This window comes from Artemia sp. Qi Xiang Cuo, chromosome 6, assembly GCF_049724085.1.
Source record: "Artemia sp. Qi Xiang Cuo chromosome 6, ASM4972408v1, whole genome shotgun sequence".
Lineage (NCBI taxonomy): Eukaryota > Metazoa > Arthropoda > Branchiopoda > Anostraca > Artemiidae > Artemia > Artemia sp. Qi Xiang Cuo.
Genome location: NC_142799.1, coordinates 74,619,600 through 74,643,912, shown reverse-complemented (window position 1 = coordinate 74,643,912; position 24,313 = coordinate 74,619,600). Strand labels below are relative to the sequence as shown.

General features: G+C 37.0%; 1 protein-coding gene across 1 annotated transcript in view; it reads right to left on the bottom strand.

Moving 5' to 3' along the window:
* The window catches only part of LOC148951590 (uncharacterized), a 39,134-nt gene extending 16,987 nt beyond the window's left edge, over positions 1 to 22,147 (bottom strand). The window contains exon 1 of the mRNA XM_089091154.1: positions 21,850 to 22,147. Within this exon, the coding sequence (XP_088947280.1) occupies positions 21,850 to 22,113 (264 nt within the window). The 5' untranslated portion in view covers positions 22,114 to 22,147. The remainder of the gene's footprint in view (positions 1 to 21,849) is intronic.
* Between the last annotated feature and the right edge of the window lie 2,166 nt (positions 22,148 to 24,313).

Sequence of the window (24,313 nt, the reverse complement as noted above, 5' to 3'; positions counted from 1 at the left end):
GGTCCGCCGATGGTACAGCATGCTTCGCCTGGGCCTTCGGGCATTCAAATACACCCGGAATTTGCGAATGTGAGCATTTTTCCTACCAATCTTATAGAAATATATATCTATTTCTTCCAATGTCTTTTTAGTCTTTTCTTTTCACTATTTTTCAACACTATGTAAAAGTGTATCTCAGGGGTATTAAAATATTAACCCCTCGCCCCCAACCATTGTTTTAAATTTCTCTGCTCCCCCCTCCCTCCCACAGAGATATCTAAATATAATGTAATTTCTTTTGCATGTCAAACCGCTCTTTTTTTCTAATCATTGCTATTTTCTCTGTCCCCTCACTGTTGCTATCTCTTCGATATCTCATAATAATATTTTTAGGTAATTTCTAGTTTACTGCTATCTCTCCACTATGAAACTCAAAATGCTATTTTTCACAATTGAATATTATAGTTTTATGGGGAAGGACAGAGATTATCCCATTTATCTCTTTGCACATATGGATTCTAATTTACGTAATATTTTTGACAGCTTACAACTTGCCAAGAATTTAGGGGCTTAGCATTGACAATAAGAGTTAACGGTTTCCAATTTATTTGTAGTGTTTCCCTGAGAATACGCATGGAACAGAACAGACACGGCTTACAATAATTAAGCTAATGAGTCCTAGACAACCTGTATGGAATTAGAGAGAGAGAAACGACTTATGGTCTAACAATATTTTTTTTTGGACATTATGTAAACGGCCGGGAAGCGCCGGTGGGCCCGAGAAGCGCCGGGGAAAGCGCCGAGGGAGGCGCGGCGGGGGTCCGCTGGGCCCGCGCGGCGGGGGGGGGAGCATTAAATAGTGGAAATTGGGAGGGGAGTTGTTTGAACAAAATCAAATTTTGTTCTTCTATGTAAAGCGGGGTTTTAGATTTTCGTTAAGTTGAATTTTCTTTCAGTTGAATTAACCAAATGCTACTATGTGCATACTGGTACTACTACTACTAAGCGCGTTTTAAATAATAATAATCCAAATTTTAAAAACAGTAGGGATGATTTGAACACTTTGAAAATAAGCTATTTTTTTCATTTATAGATTGGACCATTGGTACCATATTCATTGTCACCATCCTCATCAGTTGGAGGAGAGGAGGCACACGTGGAGTCCCCCAACAATTTAACATGGGACGATAACATTTTACCTGACAGTCAAATACCGTTTAATATTGATGAGATTTTAGATGATTTTCTTTTTAATGTAGATAATAGCACAGTTGGGCAGGGGGACTTGAGTCAAAATACACTACAGCTTTTGGAGGATTTTACAAACAAATTAACGGGGAACCCTCCTCCTCTAGCCTCCGATACCCTAACGAATCCATTTCAAGCAACTGAAGTGGAACATTCGCATTCGCATACTCCAAATATTGTTGAACAATGTGGGTGAGGGAGTGTTGATGATATACAAGCTGGGGAGGGGGATAATGACCAATTTACACCATTTCCCGATTTTCAGCTGTCCAGCACAATTTTAAATACAATAGTTGTCTACACTGCTGCTTTTGGGGATCCATTTAATTCACTTATGGGGGGAAATTATGTGTTTGATCGCGTAGAAATTGTGCATGTCTATGTAGATAAAATTCGTGCACTGCTGGAGAACAAAATTCAATTGTGGGGGAGGGATTCAATTAAGGTTTCACTTGTTTTAAAGGTGTTTTATTTAAATGAGGGGAAAAATGAAGTTTACCAACATTATGTACACTCCGAGATGCGCGTGATTTATCCGAATTTAGAAAATTTTGAGGGTGTTTTTTCGGAGTGGGTAGGTCATATTATAGCGCATCTTGAGAACTTTAATGAAAACGGTAGCGGGTCTGTAGTTTTATTTATTGAAAATTTAAGCGTTAATATCTGTAAATTTAAGAAAGATTTTATTTTAAGAGGGGGGCATAGGGACACGGGTACAGTTTTAAAATATAATCCAGATCTAGAAGGTTGTCGTGGTGTCCAGCGGATCTGTTTTGAAACAAGTCAAAAATGTTTCAAGTATGCTTTCCTCATATCAGCATTCGAGCCTCTAGCACGTGACGCTACCAAGACGAATTTAGACGATTGAGCTGTACATGGGAAGGAAGGATCCAATTTCCCAATTGTATATTTCTCTTGTTTAGAAGGAAAATATCCAGTGACGCCAAAGATCTATTGATATTTTTGAAAGGGTTAATGCCCATTTAAATATCGGCGTTACTGTTGTTCAGTATGAAACTGAATTTGAAAATGGGGTTCGTTTAAAAAAGAAAGGGGTAGTTTTCCCAGTAAGAGGCCCGTCAGTTGAATTAGTCAAACACTGGGTTTGGTTGTTGTATACACCACCATCTAGTGACCTTGCCAATTCAATTGGCCATTTTAACCCGATCAGATACATCAGTAGAGTTCTGGGGGAGGGTCAGAAACAGAGTTCACGTTTCTACTGTCCGACATGCCTCTCTCGATTTTAGACTGAATTAAAGTTGCAAAATCATATGAGGCATTGTAGTCGGCATGGCTACCAGACAGTGGAAACGGTTTCAGGGGATAGGGCTATTTTACGCTTTAAAAATTTTCAGAAAACCCTCCTCCAGTGTAACAAAATATCTTTGGACTGTGGAGCTAAGCTGGTGGAGGTGAACGATCCTCGATTTCCAAACCGAGTCAAAGAATATCAAGCTATTGCAGTGTCCTATGCTCATGTGCAAAGAGATAATTCTAACACTATGCGGTTGTTAGAAATAGTAGAAACATTCGATGAGGAGGAGTGTATGGTCAAGGCACTGACTAAACTAATTGGCACAGCTAATGGTGCTATTTCTCGTTTGAGAAATACCCATTACCCAATGGTTTTGTCTGCAGAGGATCGTCTCGCGATTAAAAATCAAAAAATATGTTGGGTTTGTAAGGGGGAGTTTGTAGAGGGGGATAAGGGGACTAAAGGGAAAAGAGGCGGAGGGAGGGGGACAGTCAGGGATCATAATCACTTGTGGCAGGAAATATCCTGTGGGGGTAGTAATTTTAGAGGGGTTGCGCATCAATCGTGTAACTTAAATGTTAACCAGCAGTTTTTTATCCCTGTTTTTATCCACAACTCAAATTATGATTTAAAATTTATTTCACCGGCACTGGCACGTATGCACAGGGAGGGAGGGGGAGTAGACAGTCCATGGGTAAACAGTTCATTTACCTATAACATTATTCCCAAATCGGCCGAGAATTTGTTGCTTCTCGAGCTGAAATAGCAGGCAGTGGATAATGGGCATACGTGTTGGAATAAAATCAGGTTTTTAGATTCTTTTTGTTTTTTTCCCAAGGCATTGAGTCAATTGATTCAAGTGCAGAAAAGCGACAATTTTGATAGCTTTCCCTTGCTTAAACAGCACTTTCCAGACAGTGAAATGTATGACCTGTTGACCTGCAAAGGTGTATACGCATACGACTATTCCTGTTCTGGCGCACGCTTAAACGAGGTGAAACTACCTCCAATTGAAGCTTTTTACAATTCACTTACCAGCAGTGAATGCACAGCCGAGGAATATGAGTTTGCCAAGAAGGTGTGGTCTAAGGGGGGTTGTAAAAATGGGTAGGATTATTGTAGACTGTACTTGGCCAGTGACGTTTTAACTCTGTTGGATATAGTCTGTAAGAACACAGACCAAATCTATTCAGAGTTCGTGTTAGATATAGGCTACTATTTTTCCACACCCCATTTGGTGATGGATTTGATTTTAAAAAATAGTAGGGAGGAAATAGGCCTAATGACTGATGTAGATCAGCACCTTTTTGTAGAGTGTTCAATGAGGGAGGGTATGTTGTTCATGGGGATCGCGTCTTGTCAACCGATCCGAGCGGACAAAACAGCAACACCGGTGCAAAGTCAAATGCAGTGTTCTTGGACATGAACTCATTGTACCCCTCTGCAATGTCTCACTACTCTTTGCCGTGTGGGAACTATCAATGGCTTGAGAATCCTTGTGAGTTCACCGACATTACTACCGTCGAGGACAATGGGCCGCAAGGATGGTTCTTTGAAATTGACGGGCACATTCCTCTGGCGCTTCACGACTCCGTCAAAGATTTTGTTTTTCCCTGTATCAATCGACCCGTGAGCATGGACTCATTGAGCACCTACAATAGATAATTGGTTGAGGATATGGGGATGCACTGGACTCCCTATAAAAAAAAACTGATTGCTGATTTGGACCCTAAGAAGAATATCGTTGTTCATCATGTGCTTTTGCACTGGACGGTGAATAATGGCTTCAAAATCACCAAAATATATAGAGTCCTGCAGTTCAATCAGTGACCATACTTAAAAACATTTATCGACACTTGTGTCTATAAACGCTCTAGGGCAAACTCCAAGGTGGAGAAGGAAATGTACAAACTCATTCTAAATTCAGCGTTTGGCAAAATGTGTGAAAGCGTACGTAACAGATCTCGCTGCGACGTTGTGACTGACCCTCTAGAGTGTGCACGAACTATTGCCGACCCCAATTTTACATCGTTCACGAGCATAGAGGCTGGCATGGTTCTTCTACACAGGCGAAAGCGAAATGTGGTACTGAACAAGAATATAGCGGGCGGCAGTTCAGTACTGGAAATTTCCAAAAAGCTCATGTTGTCGTTTTTTTACAATGTGTGCAAGGTACAATGGCCAAGGGAGGGGGAGGTTCAAGTTTACTATGGGGATACAGATTCTCTGCTGTTAAACGTAATTGGGACCGAAGATTTATTGGGTGATCTAAAAGAGGTGGAAAATATCATCTTGCGGATGGATTTCATGAACTGGAATCAGTCCCTCTACCACAAGTTGGTGAAACGTCAAGCCCCCAACCAACTATTAATGTTAAAATCAGAGACGGGGAGTGATTTGATATCCAGGGGGGTGTTCCCGGGTCCTAAAGTTTATTGCGTTAAAACTCATAGTGGGGATGAAAAGAAGGCGTGTAAAGGGGTGCCTACAAATTTTGTAAAGAGCAATTTCAACATGAGCGTGTACAGAGACTGTGTAGACAGTAGCCTAGTGCCGAGAGCACAAGTGCTTGCAATTCGCTCTCTACAGTATAGAAATTATACTGTGAGAGTGGAAAAAAATGCAATGTCGTGTTTATCTGACAAAGTCTATGTGCTCGAGAATGGTGTGAGTGTCCTGCCTCATGGCCACTACCGCATTTCAGACCGAGTTGAATGCATAGACTATCGCAATCAACTTGGTCTGGATAAATTAACCTAACCTGACTAACCCAACCACTAACCACCATCCCGTTCATAAATTAACTAACCACCACCAACCCGTTTATAAAATAACTAACCACCTTAACCCAACTAACCCAACCTCGACTAACCTGTAGCAGTGACGACAACTATTGTACTGTTTTTTCGCCCCGGGGCCCCCGGGGGTTGGGGGGTGTTTGAGGGGCCTTCCCGTGGCCGGTCCCAGGGGTCCCGGGGGGGGGGGGGGGTCCCACCAGCGGCCGGCCGGCCTTCGGTCCCGCAGCCCTGGGGGGAGGCCCTCACTTTTAAATTCATAATGTTCAACTGTGCTAGTTCAATTTCCAAGTGTTTTTTTTTTCAAGTGTTGTTGTTGTTGTATAGAAAAGTGTGCTACTCTGTGCTAATGTATATAAAGTGTTGTTGTTGTACAGAAAAGTGTTTAAAGACAATAAGTGCTGTACAGATAGTGTTATTGCTGTTGATGGACAAAAAGTGTTTTTTTTATGTTGTACATAAAGTGTTATTTTTATCGTTGTCAATTGTTCATGTTGAACAAATATTTGTTTTCATGTTGCTGAAATAAATGCTGCCATGAAATATTGTCAACTGTTCTTGTTAACGTACTAGATAGATCTATAGGAAATTATTACTACTACTACTTATTCATTGGACACGTATGATTTACAGTTAGTTGTAGTCCAACTGTTGTCAACAGCGGCAGCAGCAGCAAATATCAATTTAAAACACTCTTCAGATCTTTTCTGTACGGACCGTCAATGTTGCGGAAAACAACACTTTTAGCTAAAATAATAAAACATTGCGATAAAATGTTTTTGTAAAAACCGAAAAAAATCTACTATTGCTATAGTATTTGGCAGGAGTCCTATGATCAAATAAAAGCTATTGCCACAACCATACCAATACAATTCATACGGGGACTTGATGATTTCAATAGTATTGAACCGAACTCGTGGCTGATTATTGATGATTTGGCTGAATCCATTGAACAGTTCTCACAGGAAATCCTACAACTGTTCACCGTTCGATCCCATCATGAACACATTTCCATAACCTTAGTTCTACACAATCTGTTTCATCAGAGCAAATGTATGCGAACCATTGATTTGAATTGCACCATCTATATTATCTGTCGAGTCGTTCGTGATTCTAGCTTGCTATTAACTCTCAATAAGCAGATATACCCTGGCGCCCCAAAATTTCTGCTGTCAGCGTACACTCAGGTGACTAACAAACCATATGGTTACATTTTGTTGGATCTTAATCAGAGCACACCCGAGGATCTACGTGTAGTCACCGACATTTTCGACATTGAAATTACAGTATATCTTCCGGTGAACAGTAGAAAAGACTATTAGTTGGCGTTATAACACTGAAGAAACTACACGAACAACGGTATTTATTGTTCGTTTTAAGCACTTCAAAATCTCTGCTTAGAAAGGCCTTACTCAACTATGGGGTCGTAAGCGTTATCATAAATCGAGTGTCTGAACTGTGTTTATATTTAATCGAGTGCATTTCTAATCTATAAGAAGGTGTCAGAAAACGCACAAAGGAACATCGTTCCACTGTACGTACGCAGGATTTAAAAAACAAAAGAAAATATTTTAAAACAAAACGGCTCCTTCAAGCGGGTGGTAGGTTTTTCACACCTTTACTGCCAATAATAGCTGGACTTGTAAACAGTTTTCTCTAGAGAGAGAGAATGGCAAAACCCTATAAATTGACACCATTTGAACTTGTCCTCTCGCCCGTCGAACATTTTGAAGACAATCTAAGCAAATTCATTAATGATGAGAATATTGCCGATGACAAAAAACTGCTTTTACTTCAAGATGCATTGCGACGTGTGGACAAACATAAACCTTATCGTGAGAGACCCACCGCCGCCACTGATCCCTCTAAACAGGAAACATCTCCTCACGATTCTTCAGCAGCATCAAAGGAGAAGGAATTGAATTCGAATGTATCGAAAATTGGAAACCTATTGCAACTCACCTATTGAGAACAGAGTAAAAGAGTATTATCATATCTCATGTTGGAAACTGGTGGTGATCAAGTTCAATTCGAAAGCACAGGGAAACGAATTATAATTCAGGGAAAAAGTTAGAATCTATTTGATTTAATTTGCGATATGGTGACGAATCGTAAAGGACTTTTATCCTTTGACAATAACCTATACACCTTTCTAAGTGTATCAAACTTCCCCAAAAGTCTTATTGGCAGTAAGCAAATTCTAAAGAAACTAAGAGAATATAGTCCTCTTCCAACACCAGCACCACCATTTAAAAAGAAGAAGAAGATTCAATATTTGAAAATACTAGCAGCAGCAGCAATGATTTTACAACACCCATGGCTGCTAGTCAAAAGCGAAGACGAATTGATTCACCCTCCAGTGTGCAAAAGGGGAGTGGACATTACACTACGTGTTTAGGTTCAAAATGGATGAAGTTCTGAAACGTCTCTACGAAAATGTTGGTGAAGCGGGAAGTTTAATTTCTCCCAAAACGCTATCTAGAGGTGTCTCCGGCATCATATTTAACAAAGCAATAGAGTATCTAGAAAATGAACCGAGTTACACACTGCATCGGAATAACAGGCTTCGCAGCAAACAATATCGATAAACTAAAGCCTTTTTACCCTCTGCATGTAATGCAATCGGATCTTTTAACTTTAGCCGCTCTTCAACAGTATCGCAATACACCCTACAAATATATTCTGGTGGCAATCAGTGTCCTTAGTCGCCATGCCAATGCCATTCCACTACGGTCAAAGAGAGATGTTGAAGTTGCTCGGGCCATTGAAAATATTCTTGAACAGGATTCGTATAGAAAAATTCAATCGGATCGTGGCAGTGAATTTGTTAATCCCCATGTGCAAAAAGTTCTATTGAAATGTAATACAGCACTTTATCATAGTCACATCCCGATAAAGGCTGCAATGGCTGAACGATTAATAAGAACGATTTGTCTATTAATTTCAAGCTATTGTACACTGAAAAACATATTGGTTTTTATTCATGATTCAGATAAAATCATGTGGATGTACAATCATGGATCCCATTCATCTCTGTCCAACTCAAACCCACGGGAAGTTCATTGCAGTGAAAATACATTTGATGCTTTTCTAAAGCAATACTTCAATGGTGAAAAAGAAAAAAATGTGAAGAAGAAATTCAATGTTGGTGATACTGTTCGAATTAATAGAACCACCAATATTTTTGAAAAGGGGAATTATTTATTGAGCATCGAACTTTTTAAAGTGTCCAAAATCCTGTATACCGAGCACACGACCTATCGACGGCGATATACCAAAGATGATGAGATTCTCGGCGGTTTTTCTGAATATTAACTGCAAAAAGTTAGAAACACTAGGGAAATCTATCAAATTGAAAATATATTAAAGAGTCGTACTCATAGGGGCAAGAGACAGTTGCTTGTTCGCTGGCTAGGATAAAACTTAGATTTTGATTCTTGGGTCAGTGCTGAATATATTAACAATGCCCAAATGACTTCTATGTGACTTTCATGTCCAATGTTTCTGATCCTCTCTACAATGACTTGAATAGAACAAGTGATTTTTGGACGAAACTCTCCCCCCACCATCAAATTCAACGGAAAGTATGAAGTGGCTCTTGTCGACTGTATTCTCAAAAATACCTACGACATCCTGAGAAAGGATCGTAAATATGAACTAAAAATTAGACCCTATGATTGGCCACCACCATCCTCAAGTGATCAAGAACAAATTCAAAAAATCAATTGGATGGATTATCCACATATTGAATTACCCTACGAGGAACTCACCTGTATGAATGATTTATGTCGTTCTATTAATAAAAGAATTTCCGCTCGTAAAAAGGGAGCTTTTCATTTCAACTATTCAAAGGAGGAGGGTAAGATCTACATTAGTTCACCTATTGCCAGTGAAAAGGTTATTCTCAATGATAATCTAAAGGATGTTCTTGGCTTTAAGCTCAATATAATGAATGGTAAAATTGTCAGAAACACTCATTTCATTTTTGCTGACTACCCGCCTGCCTTCTCCACAGACACTTGTATATTTCTCTACGCTTCATTTGTGTAAACATCGCGGGTTGGTAATTCAAATGTTCCCCTCAAACGAGCTCTTTAACGAAAAACCACTAAAGAGCATATTCACCCCAACAAAACACAGCACCATCATTAGATTCCTGAACAAACTTCATGTTTTTAACTCTGACAGTTAACACTAATTACCGAATTAGGGTATCCCATAGCAATTTCAAAAGCTTTGGCTGTGATTACAGGACATTTCCGTCCTATTGTTCAACAACAAGATGTGTAATAAAAAAGTGGTATTCACTTGTCCTGATATTGACTGCTATGTTGATACTCTTCGCCCAAGACAACAGGGCAATGGAATGGACTATTACAAAGGTCGCTCGTCAATGTCTGGCTACGGTCTTGGCAGTTGGTTTGCTAAGCTGTTTCGCACTTCACTACCACTGGCTAGAAAATATCTTGTACCGGCTGCGACAGATTTTGCATCCTCTACACTATACGATTGGGGCTCTGGCAAGGATTTTAAAAAAAGTGCTAAGGAAAATCTTAGGTCCAGTGCGCGAACCCTTGGAGAGAGATTAAAACAAAATGGTAAAGGCTTAAAAAGGTCGAGAAACAATGCATCACTCATCAGTCTCCACTCAGGTCGGAAACGAAAGACATCATCCCTCTTGTCAAAGAAAAGAAGGAAAAAGCCGACACGTGCTGTAAACAGAAGAAGAAGCCCCAGAAAGAAAATTGTTAGATCGAAACTAGATTTCTTCTCCTAAAATGTCCTACCTACCGCATAAGGATTCTCAGCCTTCAATCACCACCTCATTGAATCTATTCAATGCCGAAAATGTTGATGTGAGTGTCAAATATGGATACTATGAACAATTTTATCCATTTCAACCCCTCTCCGACAATATCCACTTTAAATTTATTCCAATGAAGACTACTTTAAGGACATGTCTTCAACATTTATAGATTTACAAATGAAAGTCCGGAAATCCGATAATACAATGCCAATTCGGGCCGATGGAATATCCTATGAAAATTATATACTTCATAATCTATTTCATCAAATCAGTGTCTACATCAATGGCAGACTGCTGAGCACAAGCAACAATCTCTAAAATTATACAAGTTATATGCAATTCATGCTGATGACACCCAAGTCATACAAGGAATTGCGAGGCACCTCCAATGGATATGAATATATTACTAATACTGATAGTACAGATGCAATTAAAAATGCTACAACTAGTGAATTACATATAGTTGGAAAAATATATAATGAAATATTTAATATACCCCAATGGCTGCCGCCCAATGTTAAAGTGGATATAAAACTAACGCTTGCACCATCCAATTTCATATTGAGAAAAGAACTTGCTGCCAATCCTGATTTAAGTCTCTCCCTCACCTCGGCAATACTTCATGTACTCAAACAACAGGTCATGAGTTCTGTTGCTTTGGCAGTGGAAAAACTGAGAGCCAATGGAAATAATATTAAACTACTTGTTCCTTATACAATCACCAATCAACGTCATATTGCAATGGGCTCACGCACCTTCACCGATTCATCCTTTATCAATGGCGAAATTCCGTCAAAACTCGCTTTGGTATTTGTAAAAAGCGCCAGTGCAATAGGATCGTGGACTGAATGCCCACATAAATTCGAGATGTTTGGACTTTCATCTGTTGTGTGCAAAGTAAACGGTATCCCACTCTACAATCTATCTTTTGATAAATCCTATCGAACATTGCATAAGTTGACCATACAAACCTTAGATCATGATTCGCAACTATTTGAAAATGGTATAACCGAAGATATGTTTGCTAAAACACATGGTATCATTGTACTGGATTTGTCTGGCACACAGGATATGAGTATAGTACGTACGGGGAGTGTGCGTTTAGAGTGTACATTTGCCGACCCATTGGCTGAGAGTATTGCACTAATCTCACTAAATCAATATGAAACCTACTGGGAAATCACTCCCGAAGGCAGTGTTCTACTAGACTTGGCGCCATGAACACCAGTCAAATAATCAATGTATTTAATATGGACCCCTACATGTCCCAGTACCAATCCTATTGTCTACCCTCGGACTATCTTGGAAAAATTCAACGTGTCAACAATACCTTGATTATTGTTAATATCAGTCCGTCGACTGTGCTGACGGGTCATTGGCTGTGCATCTTTCAAACAATGAAGACGATTGAATTTTTTGATCCTCTTGGTCTACCCTATACATTTTACACACCCCACATCAGCAACTATATTGAGAGCAGTGGGAAAACTATTATTCAAAATCGGAAGAGGGTGCAGGATCTAACGACTAAAGGCTGTGGCTTCCAAGCACTATTATATTTTGTGTTATAATGCTACAGCTTTGCTTAAAGGCAATTCGTCCACATTTGGGGAGACACTCTTGGTCTGAACGGCTTTCTAGTGGAAAATTTCCTTTCGGATCTATACAGTATTGGTTACAGTGTCCTACGAGTAAAGTGCTTAAAATATATTTGTGAATTTGTTTATTAATAGAATGCATATATATATACAACAATGTCTTCTTCTTCTTCTATTTAACAGCAGGCGGGCTTTTCAGTAAAACTATTTAGCCCTTTTCCTTTTGCTTCACTCTGTGGGCTACAGAGCTACTGCCTTGATTGCCTCATATTTATTAGATATATTCAGATATCTTTCAGCAGATCTTTCGACTCTAGGAGTTCAAATTAAGATGATAGATATCGATTTCTATGCTCTGTGTGCAGGTATAAATGGCTAGGCTCTTGGCTGATAGTGGGATTTTGTGGTGTTTGAAGTATTTTAACAGTTTACAAAGCAAGGTATGTTGTGCAGACGTCAGCATATTACATTCAAATAGGCAATGGTCAATTGTTTCATTAATCATATTACAATGCCTGCAAAGAGGGGACAGGGGAATTGAACCACTTGAATTAGAAAGCTTATATGAGAATGCAAGGAAATTTAGTCCATTTGTTCCAGAACAAATTCTATGATAAATTTTAGAAATATACTTATTGGGAAAGGGGGAAAGGATAGGATTAATCTTATTAAAATTAATATCTGATAGCCTCCATCGGTAAATATCTCTAATTGGGATTGATCTCCCACTTGGCTGGTCAATATTTATAGCATTTTTTGCTATTTAATCAACCTGATGATTACCACTTATGCCAGAGTGGCTAGGAATGTACTGAAAATAAGTTTTTATGCCACTTGAAGCAAGATTATCAACAATACTGAGACAATGATAAGTGTCAATGTCCAACTTATATTGAGGAGCTGAGGCCAGCAACTCAAGGCTTGATAAAGAGTCGGAATAGATGATAATATTATTCGAATTTTCAATCAAAGGTTGGTTTTGCTTAAGGTGTTCTAATGCCATGATTATGGCATTTAACTCAACAGACATTATAGATAAATTATTAAATAATCTCTCGGCCATTGCAATTTTCAGGTGAGGAAGGAAAACACCACTTGCAATCTTCTCATTCATTTTTGACCCATCAACAAATATTTGGAAGTGATTTTTATAGGTAATTGTATTAAGTTCTGCAAATTTTTTCTGGACAAAAGCAATGGGGGTTAAATCTTTATTCCATTTTGAAAACTCAGTATTTATTATGGGAAATGACCAATTCCATGGAGAGGATTGGGGGAAAGTAGGTGCAATAGACTTTGCTGGTACAGGGAACTTCTTTTGAATATTGGCATACTCATTTGCAATACCTCTATACATGGCTGGATTTCTTAACCAATTATGTAATGTGTGTGAGCTATTTGATTCAATTTTTTTGTAAGATGTTTTGTCAAGAGAAAGCTACGTCTCTCCCTTATTGTTGTTAATCCACTCTCCATAAGCAGAAACTTGGTGCTTGTGGGTTTCCTAAGACCAAATATGAGACGTATTATATCGTTTTGTATTGTTTCAATTTTTTGCATCTGGGTCTTTGCACATGCACCATAGACGATGAGTCCATAGTCAATATGGGGTCTTATATGTGATTTATAAAACTGGAGTAAGGTTTTCTCTTTACAACTCCAGGGTGTGGAAAGAAGTCTTTTTAGTATATTTGCTTTTCTATAGCATTTTTTATTGTGTTTGAAATGTGGAGGTGGAAATTAAGTTTTTGGTCAAGCATGAGACCTAGGTAATTAATATTATTATCTTCTGGAATAGTTGTTTTATTTAGAGTTAGTTTTGCATTAACATGGTTTCGCTTCCGGTGAAATTGGATTATTTTTGACTTGGTGGGTGCAATGGGTAAATCTGAATGTTGAGAGAATTTTTCAAACTGGAAAAGTGACTTTTGTAGATTTGACTGTGCTATCTGAAAGGTGTTGCCAGATGACCATAGCACCAGATCATCAGCATATTTTAGATTTGTGTGGGGTAGGTTCATGTCCCAGAGATATAGGGCAAATAGGAGGCAACTGAGGACTGCTCCCTGAGGTAGGCCTTTGGATATTGCTTTTTGTGGTGAAGAGGCTGAATCGACACAAACAATGAAACTTTGCACTTCTATGAAGGATTTAATAAAAGATACTAGCTTAGGGGGTACTCCAAGGTTTGCAAGTTTATTTAAAAGGATTTGGAGGTTCCCATTGTCATAATGCCCATTCAAAATGTAGGAAAGCTGCCACTAGGATATTATTTTTTTAGAAAGATTCATTTATTGCATTTGTTAGCAAAATGAAAGCATCTGTTGAGGAGAGGTATTTCCTTTAATCTTCACTTTAAATCTTGTCTTAAAATCTTCATAATCATAAAATCTGTCTTAATCATGTCTTTAAATCTTCACTTTAGATTTCTTCTTCTTCATCGATGTATAGGTAACTGTCGTGAACCACTAATGCCGGTATATCATTTGGATTCACTGTATATTGATCTTGTTTGACTTCAAAGTCAGTGTTACATTTTCTACAGTACAATTTAACTTCACTCCTGTTATATCTCTTTGTATAGTCAATGATGCTATTTACATTCATATTATGAAATTCACGAGTTTCAATCTGTCTATTTGAAGCAATATCACATACAGTGTTTTCAAATATTGAATCACAATCCGTAACTGCCAAATAAAAATCACTTGGTTTATAGTCATAGTAGGCAGTGTCGTCACAACGATGACATAGAAACCAAATTGTCTTGTTAACCCAACAGTTGAATCGTAGACCAGATTCCTCTTCCCAGAATAATTTAAATCCACGACGATACCAATCTCGTAGAAATAAACTAAAATCACATTTGGGATTCTCTCCAGTAATAGCGGGGTAAGTATTCTCCCATTGATAACATTTATCATAGTGACAATTGGAGCACAGGTGTCCTCTAGGGTGAGAGTCACACACCTCCTCAAGACATGAATTACATCCTTCAATTTGTACTGCATAGCATCTATGTAATTTAAAAGGATTACATAACTTACACTTTTCACTGTAGTCATCAATAATTGTACAATTCTCCCATTGAGTCCATCTGCCAAGAGTGTACATGCACAATGGACATGTATAGAAAATTTTTTTGGTTCCGGTTGTCAACTCTCTCACAGCTAACACAAAACTGATCGTTCCTGCCGACGGATAAATTAAGGGTAGAGGAATAGTGTGAGGAGTTACTCTGCGAAGTTACCTCTTTCGAAGGAGGCGCCATCTACACTGAATTTATTGGCAACGTTTACAAAAGTATATCCACGGTATGATCCCGCTTTGTTCAAATTAATGTTTCAATAAATTGACTATAAGCATTTGAATCACATTTTAGAAGTTTCATACAATAGTCCAATGGGGGAGAATCACTCCTCATTATATTGTCAAGTGTTCCCTGATGAGAGAATATCCTGCGTTGAAGAGATAACTCGAGAAAATCATCATCCAAAATCAAATGTTTTTCCATAAACACTAGATTTGATCTAATTCTCTCTTTCTCAAATTTATTCATTTTTCAATCCTTTCACTCTGACTGCTGACTCTAGACTGACCCTGATTCGTTAACCCTGCCCCGAAAAGAAAGGGAACATTTTCGATTTCGAAACAATTTTATTGAATAATTACAACAACAACAATAATACTAAGCATGTACAATTAGCGATACAGTTTATTGTCTTCAATATGTTTCACTAATGCACTTAAAGCACATTGAAGTCTATTCACATGTGCTATATCAACTTTTGCAGCGAAATATAATTGATCCTCCATTTTAAATTTGCTCAAGGATATCACATATCTTGCATATACTTCATCCCATTCCAGACAAAACTGTGATCCTCTCGTGATTTCCACCGCAATGTTTGGTGCTCTTGTATTATTACCATCAACTCCACTATCAACTTCTAAGAGGGTAAACATTCCACTCATCATCAGCACAAATATATATATATCCAAATGAGTAAAGTCAAACTGTTCATCTCACCCCTTTGAATTCTAGTTACAGACTAATAAAACTATTACGAAAATCCTTTCCTCAAATACCCTCCGTCATTAATGTGTAAACCAACTCGATGATTGACCGAAAAGGAAACACTTGATCATGTTTATTAATTCATGGAAACTTAAAGCATTCGTAAGAAGTGTCATTAACACCGGTCCCCGTTGGACTCAATAATCCAGAAAACATCCATCAAAGTGAGAAAATTCCTGTTTTTCCATTCTCACTGACAAAAACCATGAAACAGACATAAATTGATGTTGACATCCATTAAAAATATCAAATAAATTGACCAACACTCATAACCGTCCAAGAAACATCCATAAAAGTGAGAAAATTCCTGTTTTTTCAAGTGAGAAAAATTCTCTTTTTTTATTCTCAGTGAGAAAACAATCTCCCTAGGGACTCTATGCCCGTATATGGTGCCCCGTTTGTATCAATAGGGGCCTTTCTACTATAAAAATCACTCGATTTAAAAATTACCTGCTATATTCTTGATATTGGTAGCGAGGGTGTAGTTTCCGATTATCTATATCTCAGAAAAATCCTAAGATGGTTTTCTTAAAGGTATAGAAAGTATTACGCGTAGAAGTACATTTGGATACGAAACTGTGGAGCCTAGAATTAGGCAATGTGGAAGGAATAGTTTTCCCTTCCACGAAGCATCACAGAAAGATTTACAAATACATGACACTCTTGTTGGCAGCCAAAATGGATCTTATTCCCAAATTAATTTACATCATCTATCAAAAATATCATCAAAATTTACCCGTGCATTTTACCAAGATTATATGCACCAGTGATCTACCTACGTGAACTGTAAGACCAAGCAGTTCGTGGTAAGAAACTGTAAGTAAGGAGCGACCCGGCTCAATGGTAACCGAAACTCTAGAAAACGGGATTTTGATACCAATAGATACATCAAAGGAATCAGATTTAAATGCTGATTTCAAATATATATGTTTCATTAAGTTTAGTCTTACCCACCAAAAGTTACGCGCCTGAGAAAATTTGGCTGATTTTCGAAAAAAGGGGGAAAGACCCCCTAAGAGCTATAGAATCTTAATGAAAATCACACCATCATATTCAGCGTATTAGAGAACCCTAGTGCAGAGGTTTCAAGCTCCTATCTACAAAAATGTGGAATTTTGCATTTTTTGCCAGAAGAAAGATCACGGATGCGTGTTTATTTGTTTTTTTTGTTTGTTTTTTTTCCAAAGGGGTGATCGTATCGACCCAGTGGTCCTAGAATATCTTGGGAGGCATCATTGGAACGGAAATTAAAAGTTCTAGTGCCCTTTTTAAGTGACAAAAAAATGGAGGGCAACTAGGCCCCCTCTCAAGCACATTTTTTTCCCAAAGTCACCCGCTCAAAATTTTTAGATAGCCATTTTGTTCAGCATGGTCGAAAATATGATAACTATGTCTTTGGGATAACTTAACTCCCCAAAGTCCCCGGGGGGAGGGCTGAAGGGTATGAACTTTACCCAATGTTAACATATAGTATTGGTTATTGGGAAGTATACAGACGTTTTCAGGGGTTTTTTTTTCTAGTCGTGGGGGGGGGCTGGGTGGGTCGGGGGTTATGTGGGAGGATCTTTCCATGAAGGAAGTTTTCATGGGGAAAGGGAGATTGCTATGAAGGGGGCGCCGAATTTCCCGGCATTATTTAAAAAAAGATAAGAAATTAAATATAAAAAAAAAACTAGTTTTTCAACTGAAAATAAGGAGCAATATCAAAACTTAAAACGAATAGAAAATATCATGTATTTTATTGGGTTCACCCCCTAGTCAATACCTCACTCTTTAAGCCAAAGATTTTTTAGTATTCTCATACGAGATTTTTATTATAACTACCCGCCTTTGTTATTAAGGAGTAATTTTTAAAGACTTGGAACAAAATGAACTTTAGCTTAAAGAGCGATGTATTGACTTGGGGGTGAGCTCCCTGGTATAAGTATTAAAAATATATAAATATAGAAATTCGTTACGTAAGTTATCCACCAAAAGTTATGCGCCTGAGAAAATTTGGCTGATTTTCGAAAAAAGGTAGAAAGACCCCCTAAGAGTTATAAAATCTTAATGAAAATCACACCATCATATTCAGCGTATTAGAGAACCCTATTGTAGAGGTTTCAAGCTCCTATTAACAAAAATGTGGAATTTTGCATTTTTTGCCAGAAGAAAGATCACGGATGAGTATTTATTTGTTTTTTTTGTTGTTGTTTTTTTTTCCAAAGGGGTGATTGTATGGACCCAGTGGTCCTAGAACATCTTGGGAGGGATCATTGGATCCCTCATTGGAGAAATTAAATATAAAAAAACAAGTTTTTCAACTAAGAGTAAGGAGCAACATCGAAACTTAAAACGAACAGAAAATATTATGTATATGATTTGGTTCACCCCCTAGTCAATACCTCGCTCTTTAAGCCAAAGATTTTTTAGCACTTTCATAAGAGCTATTTATTCTAAATAACGGTCTTTGTGATTAATGGGTAATTTTTAAATAATTGGAACAAAATTCGAACTTTAGCTTAAAGAGCGAGGTATTGACTAGGGGGCGAACCCCCTAGTATACGTATTAAAAATATATGAACATAGCAGTTCGTTACGTAAGTTAAGTCGTAAGTTACGTACATTTATTACTAATAAAAACGTTCGTAAATAAAATTAAACAAGTTTCGAAAAAGGCCATTTAACCAAATAAAAGTAAAATTAATATGCAAATTTTGTTTTAAATTTTCATGTACGGTGAGCCAAAATCAAAACCTGCATTAATTCAAAAACGCTCAAAAATTAAATAAACAAAAACAAGTTTTTTTTAACTGAAAGTAAGGAACGACGTTAAAACTTAGAACGAACATAAATTATTCCGTATATGAAAGAGGGTGTCCCCTCCTCAACGCCTCGCTCTTCACGCTAAAGTTTAACTTTCTCAAAACTCTCTTTTTTTAAACAATAAAAAACTTTAGCGTAAAGAGCGAGGCGTTGAGGAGGGGAAAACCCCTTTCATGTACGGAATAATTTCTGTTCATTTTAAGTTTTAACGTCGTTCCTTACTTTCAGTTAAAAAAAAACTTGTTTTTTTTTATTTAATAGTTTTAAGAGTCGAAATAATAGTCCCAAGAAAAAGAAATAATGATAATCAGGGACTAAGAATTGACGCAAGAACATTTGAAACAAATTATGCTAATATGGTAGAAATTCAAAAGAAGCAGCACACTGATGGAAAAAACAAACAGAATAGCCAACTTTAACCCTTAATGGTTCGTTTACACATTGCGGAAATCCATGTGGAAATCCGTCCGTTTCTGTTCGAACTATGGCTAAATAACGCTGCGTTTTAAGGCGAAGATTTCAAATTATTGCAACAGCGTGACCTAGAGTCAAAGAGGTGAAAGGACTTATTGGTAGTCATATGGTGGATATCCCCTATGGCTATCATCAAAACATCAAGATGGGTATGATGTTTTTACCCTCTTCTGAAAGCTGTTGAGCAATAGAGAGCCAAATGACACCGCTTTCTTAGTTTTCTTTTAGCCTAGGTGTGCAGGATCATACAAGCTGGGGTAGCCTTGATCCAAAGTTATAAGATCGTGTAGTTTTTGATAATCCATACTCATGGTATTGTTAATTTAAAACCTCTGCCAAGATTCCGTCCTGATTTGACCAAACCGTTGCGGAAAGCTAGAGATTTTTTCTAGCACAAAAACGGACGGAATTTCCGCACGGATTCCTAAATCCACATGAATTTCCGCAATGTGTAAGCAAACCATAAGAGAGTTGGCGACATTTTCATGGGCAGCTGGTATGGCATACTAAGGACCAATGGCTTATGGGTAAAACCAATCGTCCCACACAAAAAAATAATCAAGTGCTATTGAGTGACACAGGTACATTTGAAACAATAGCTGTAAATTTAACCGAAAATCAGAAGAAACAATATCCCCATGGTGAGGACAAACATCGTCAAGATCGATCAAGTTTTACTTAAATTTTGATAAAGTTAGCAACATTTTCAGACCAAAAGGCATCATAGGATTTTACGATAATCTTGACGACGATATTGAGGTAAGTAGAGTGGAAAAAGTAATCGGAACTGCACAATTTATACTACTCAACCATTCGGTAGTTTGAGTTAAAAACGTCACGACTTTTTTTCAAGTCTATGCACTACTTAAAAATTCTGATGTCGAAAACCCCACGTTTCTAAAAAAAAAACTCCATTCTAGTTTTCTGCCTCAGTTGAAACACGTTTATACGGCCGGCCCGATCACAAGCTGCTCAAACCCTTAACCATAAAATAGCAAGATTCTTGGTTGACTTCAAAAAGTTATACCATGGGGATTACTTGCTATCCTTAGCCTTATTTTCACACCATCATTAGTGGTTACACGTCTTTGTTTGATGTATTCATTTTGAAAAAAAGCAAACTTTTTCTCTATTTTTTTTTTTTTTTTTTTTTTTTTTTTTTTTTTTTAACCTCAGGGATATTCTTGAACTTCCTCTAGCTCCTGAAATTAGGCTAAGTTTTTAATCCTCCCGTGTTTTGGGTTTTATACGGAATTAAAAAAAAACAAAAGTCAAAGACATACGTATTACAGACGATAGACAGCATCATTTTTGGCAAGCTCTATGCACTTTTTCTTCTTTACTATCAACAAAGGTTTCCTAGCGTTTTTCCAAGTTTTTGTGTCAGATTTAAAGCAGAGCAATAATTTCCACACTACATTATTTAGTGTGTCCTGAGAAAACTTGCCAGACTTCATTTAAGAAGCACGATTGTCATGAATTTGTCGACACTTGTTGAAACTGGAAATTTTTTGACGTGCATAAGTACACTTTTGACCAAGGCCGTATCCAGGGGGGGGGGGGGGCCCCCGGGTTGGACCCCCCCCCCGCCCGAAATTTTTGACCGAGTCGAAAATAAGTCGAAAATTAGTAAAACCTAGGTAAAAATCAGTAAATTAGTCGAAAACTGAGTAAACAATTTGTAAACCCCCCCCCCCCGAAAAAAAAATCCTGGATCTGCCCTTGCTATTGACATTATGTAACAACTTAACTTAAAAAATCAACTATGTTTTAAATAACTTATAAACAAAGATGGTTTTTAGCCATTTTATGGTAGGGGATTTCTTGAAACTGAACTTATTTTTTTCCAAGAAAAACATTTGGTGACTATAACCGTCTGTGTTGCCTGACATATCTTTTTGTTTACAATGCTGCAAGGTATCATAATCCCTGTTTACTTGCTCACTTATTGCAATGATTTTCCCATAATGCATGTTATCTATTCAAGCAATAAGTCTTTGTTTGCAACTAATGAGACTCGAATTAAGTGACTTTTCAGATATTTTTTGTTTTCATGCGTTTTAAGTCCTGTAAATATTTTTGCAATGAGATGTTTCTTTTAGTTTTTTTGGCATCATTTTCCAAGACTTAGGTTGTTTGCTATCTTGGAAAGTTTTTTATCAAGGTGAATAAGATTTCCAGGATTATGTTTACATCCCTAGTTAGTGCTGGAGAAGGCCTACAGCTGTTTTATCTGTTTTACCTATACACCAGTAAAAGAGATGAGTGTTCATCTGTGGATCAGGGGGAAATCCCCTGGATCACAATGCTGGGTTGTCGATTGCGTTGTTGTCAGTGTTTGAACGACTGTTTCAGCATAATTGTAACAGCTAATATCTGAAAATATAATTTTCCTTATTTAAAAAAAATGGCAACCAATTGCACGGACAAACATAGAGGGGAAGCTTGGAGCCCCCATCCCCGAAACTCTCGACGTTCTTGAAATTTTTGACTCTAATTTAAATTATCAAATATATGTATATATATTTTTAATATTTACCCCCTTCCAATAAAAAAAGTAAGAGCGGGGAATATTTCTTAGGGGAGGGGGTTACAGTGACGGTTTACCTGCTCACTTACTACAAGAATGTTTGTATATCATATCTATCCTATTAAAATTGTCTGTTGTCTAATATATATTATTAGCAAATATATTTACAATAGTATTTCACAAGTATGTATAAATAAATGTTATTTATTGATCTTATCGTCATAGAGATATACTGGCAGAAACTTTACATAAAATCAAGAAAATGTGAATTACTTACTATTTTTTCACTAAGCATCTTCAATTCATGTTCAGTCACAGACACTTGACCATTTTCTGTTTTATCTCTCCTTGGTGAGCTATCATTTTTCGTTAAACTTTCTAAAGCAATATGATCCGGGTTATTCGCATCAATTAGCAGCTCATCCTCATCATCATTCAAAAGCTTTACGGGTTCAGGCCGTTTCTTGTATCTTGAGAAATGATTTACTATATTAAAGGAAGCAAGGGGCTTTAAGAGCGATTTAGTAAACTTTCTCCCCATTTCTATACTCTAAGACTACACTATAGCCTGTAGGATTCAGTCTGTAATCATGCCATTTTTGTAAGAGACTGTCTTGCATCTTCTACAAGATATCCCCAATGGATTTCATCATCAGAGAAGGCGACGGCGCTTGTGGGATTTCTTCCTATTCAGGCAAGTCTTATTTCCACGCATGTACCTTATCCCATGATAACCCTTAAAAATTCCCTTTTTTGTTTCTTTTGTTTCCAGTAACTAGAGCGACAATCATTGCATATGAAGCTGACTTCTATTTTTACAGATCAGTTAATTTTACAAAACTATACCTAATAAGGTTTTAATCTCCACAAATGTACATTATGCGCAAGTAAAGTCGGTACTCTCCTCAGATTTACCCCCCAAAAAATTGAGTATATTTTAAGATTAAAGTATGTGAACAACTTTCAAATTATAAATTATGAAAACTTATGAAGATCGCTATTGACTTCAGAGGCAACGCTCTGGCGTTGTCCATAGCAAACAGCCATAAGCCTCCAATGTATTTATTCGTCTACTTTTTTTCAAGACCATTTCGTATTGAAAGAGCTAACATAGAAACTTTGGAAGAAGTTCATTCAATTGGAAATTTGTAAGTTCTGACCATCTTTCTAGAGGGCAAAAGTGATTGAAGGGCAACCAGCACCCTGCCCTTGCCCTTTTTTATATTTACCCCCCTTCCATTACCTGAAAAGATATTTAACAAATTCTTGGATATTGCTTAGGAATTGCAAAAAGCCCTATAGATATGCCTCTGGTGATTAAATAACCCCCATATTCTGTAACCCCCAGATACTGTAAATAATGCATATTGGCAGTTGTAAAAAACGTTTCAGCAATATCTCAGGAGCGGTTAAAGGTATTAAGTTGAAACATTGAGGAAATTTTGAGGGGGTATTGGACTAAATGGAAAGACACAATGAGTATACAAGACGTCAAAAGGACATACCGGTAATACCTCAGGAACAGCAAAGGCTATTAAATTGTGAATTTTGGGGAATGTCGAGGAAGTTGTTGACTTAGATAATAATAAAAAAAAACCATCTAGGGTGTCAAAATGAGTGGAAAACTCAAGAAGTGCTATGTCTCTGATCCACATAAACATTTTTTTTACTTAAGTCCCAGTGGGCATTAGAATTTGTTTACATCTAAGAGTTTACGCACACAGGTTGAGCCAAAAACTTCACAAATATTCATGGTGTTAGCTAACAATAAAACTATTTCAAATAAAAATGAACAAAGATAAATTAAAAAAAAATGCTAAAAATGAAGTTTTCTAAGAAATATAAAGCGCCACATTTATTTTTCAGGCGAGTGGAAACAAAGTTCTGTTATAATTCAATTTAAAAATGAACAGAAATTACTACTAACGAATAAATGAAATCCAAAATGAAGAAAAATTAAAATTACATCCAAAAGGAAGATACTGCTATATATGAATAAATGGAACAGAAAACAAGCAGAGATTAAAGTCAACAATCCAGTCAAACTCTAAGGGACAGAAATTACGAATAATAGTACTAAGGTTACAACCCACCAAACCTTCTAAGGGTCACAACATCACTTGCGCTTTACCAATAACAATATATATTCAAAACATAATTAAGTGTTACAATCTTGGAAAATCAAAGATCACCTTGATTTCCAGCAATAAATATCGTTATATTTTAAACAATTATTGTACTTTCATTTGTTTTTGGTCATATTGATTATTAGGGTGATTATATTTTATTTTGTCTTATTTTTTTTATTTCTTGTTATATTTTATTTATATTTTATTAAAAAAATTAAAATACTTGTATACCCCTCAAAATACAAGTTGTTTCTAGTAAAGGGCAAATGATGCTATGATGTTTAGACTGGCGGTGACTTAGGGGGCGTTGACTTGCTCTTGTTTGTGTTAGTTTATGGTTGTTTTAAATTTGACTGGATTATTAATTTTAATTCTATTCGTTTTAGGATTCATTTATATAACTAGCATCTTTTATCTTTATATCTCATTTGATAATTTTTTCTAATTTCTCTTTGTTTTGGATTTCATTATTTCACTTATAAGCTAGTACTTTATGTTTATTTTAAGCTTGAATAAGACTTAATTGTTGTTCGTCTATGGTTCTTATATGGCTGTTTACTTTTCTTTGAAAATTAATTTTTTTCAAACATCGTCGTTAAAATTAAATTTATA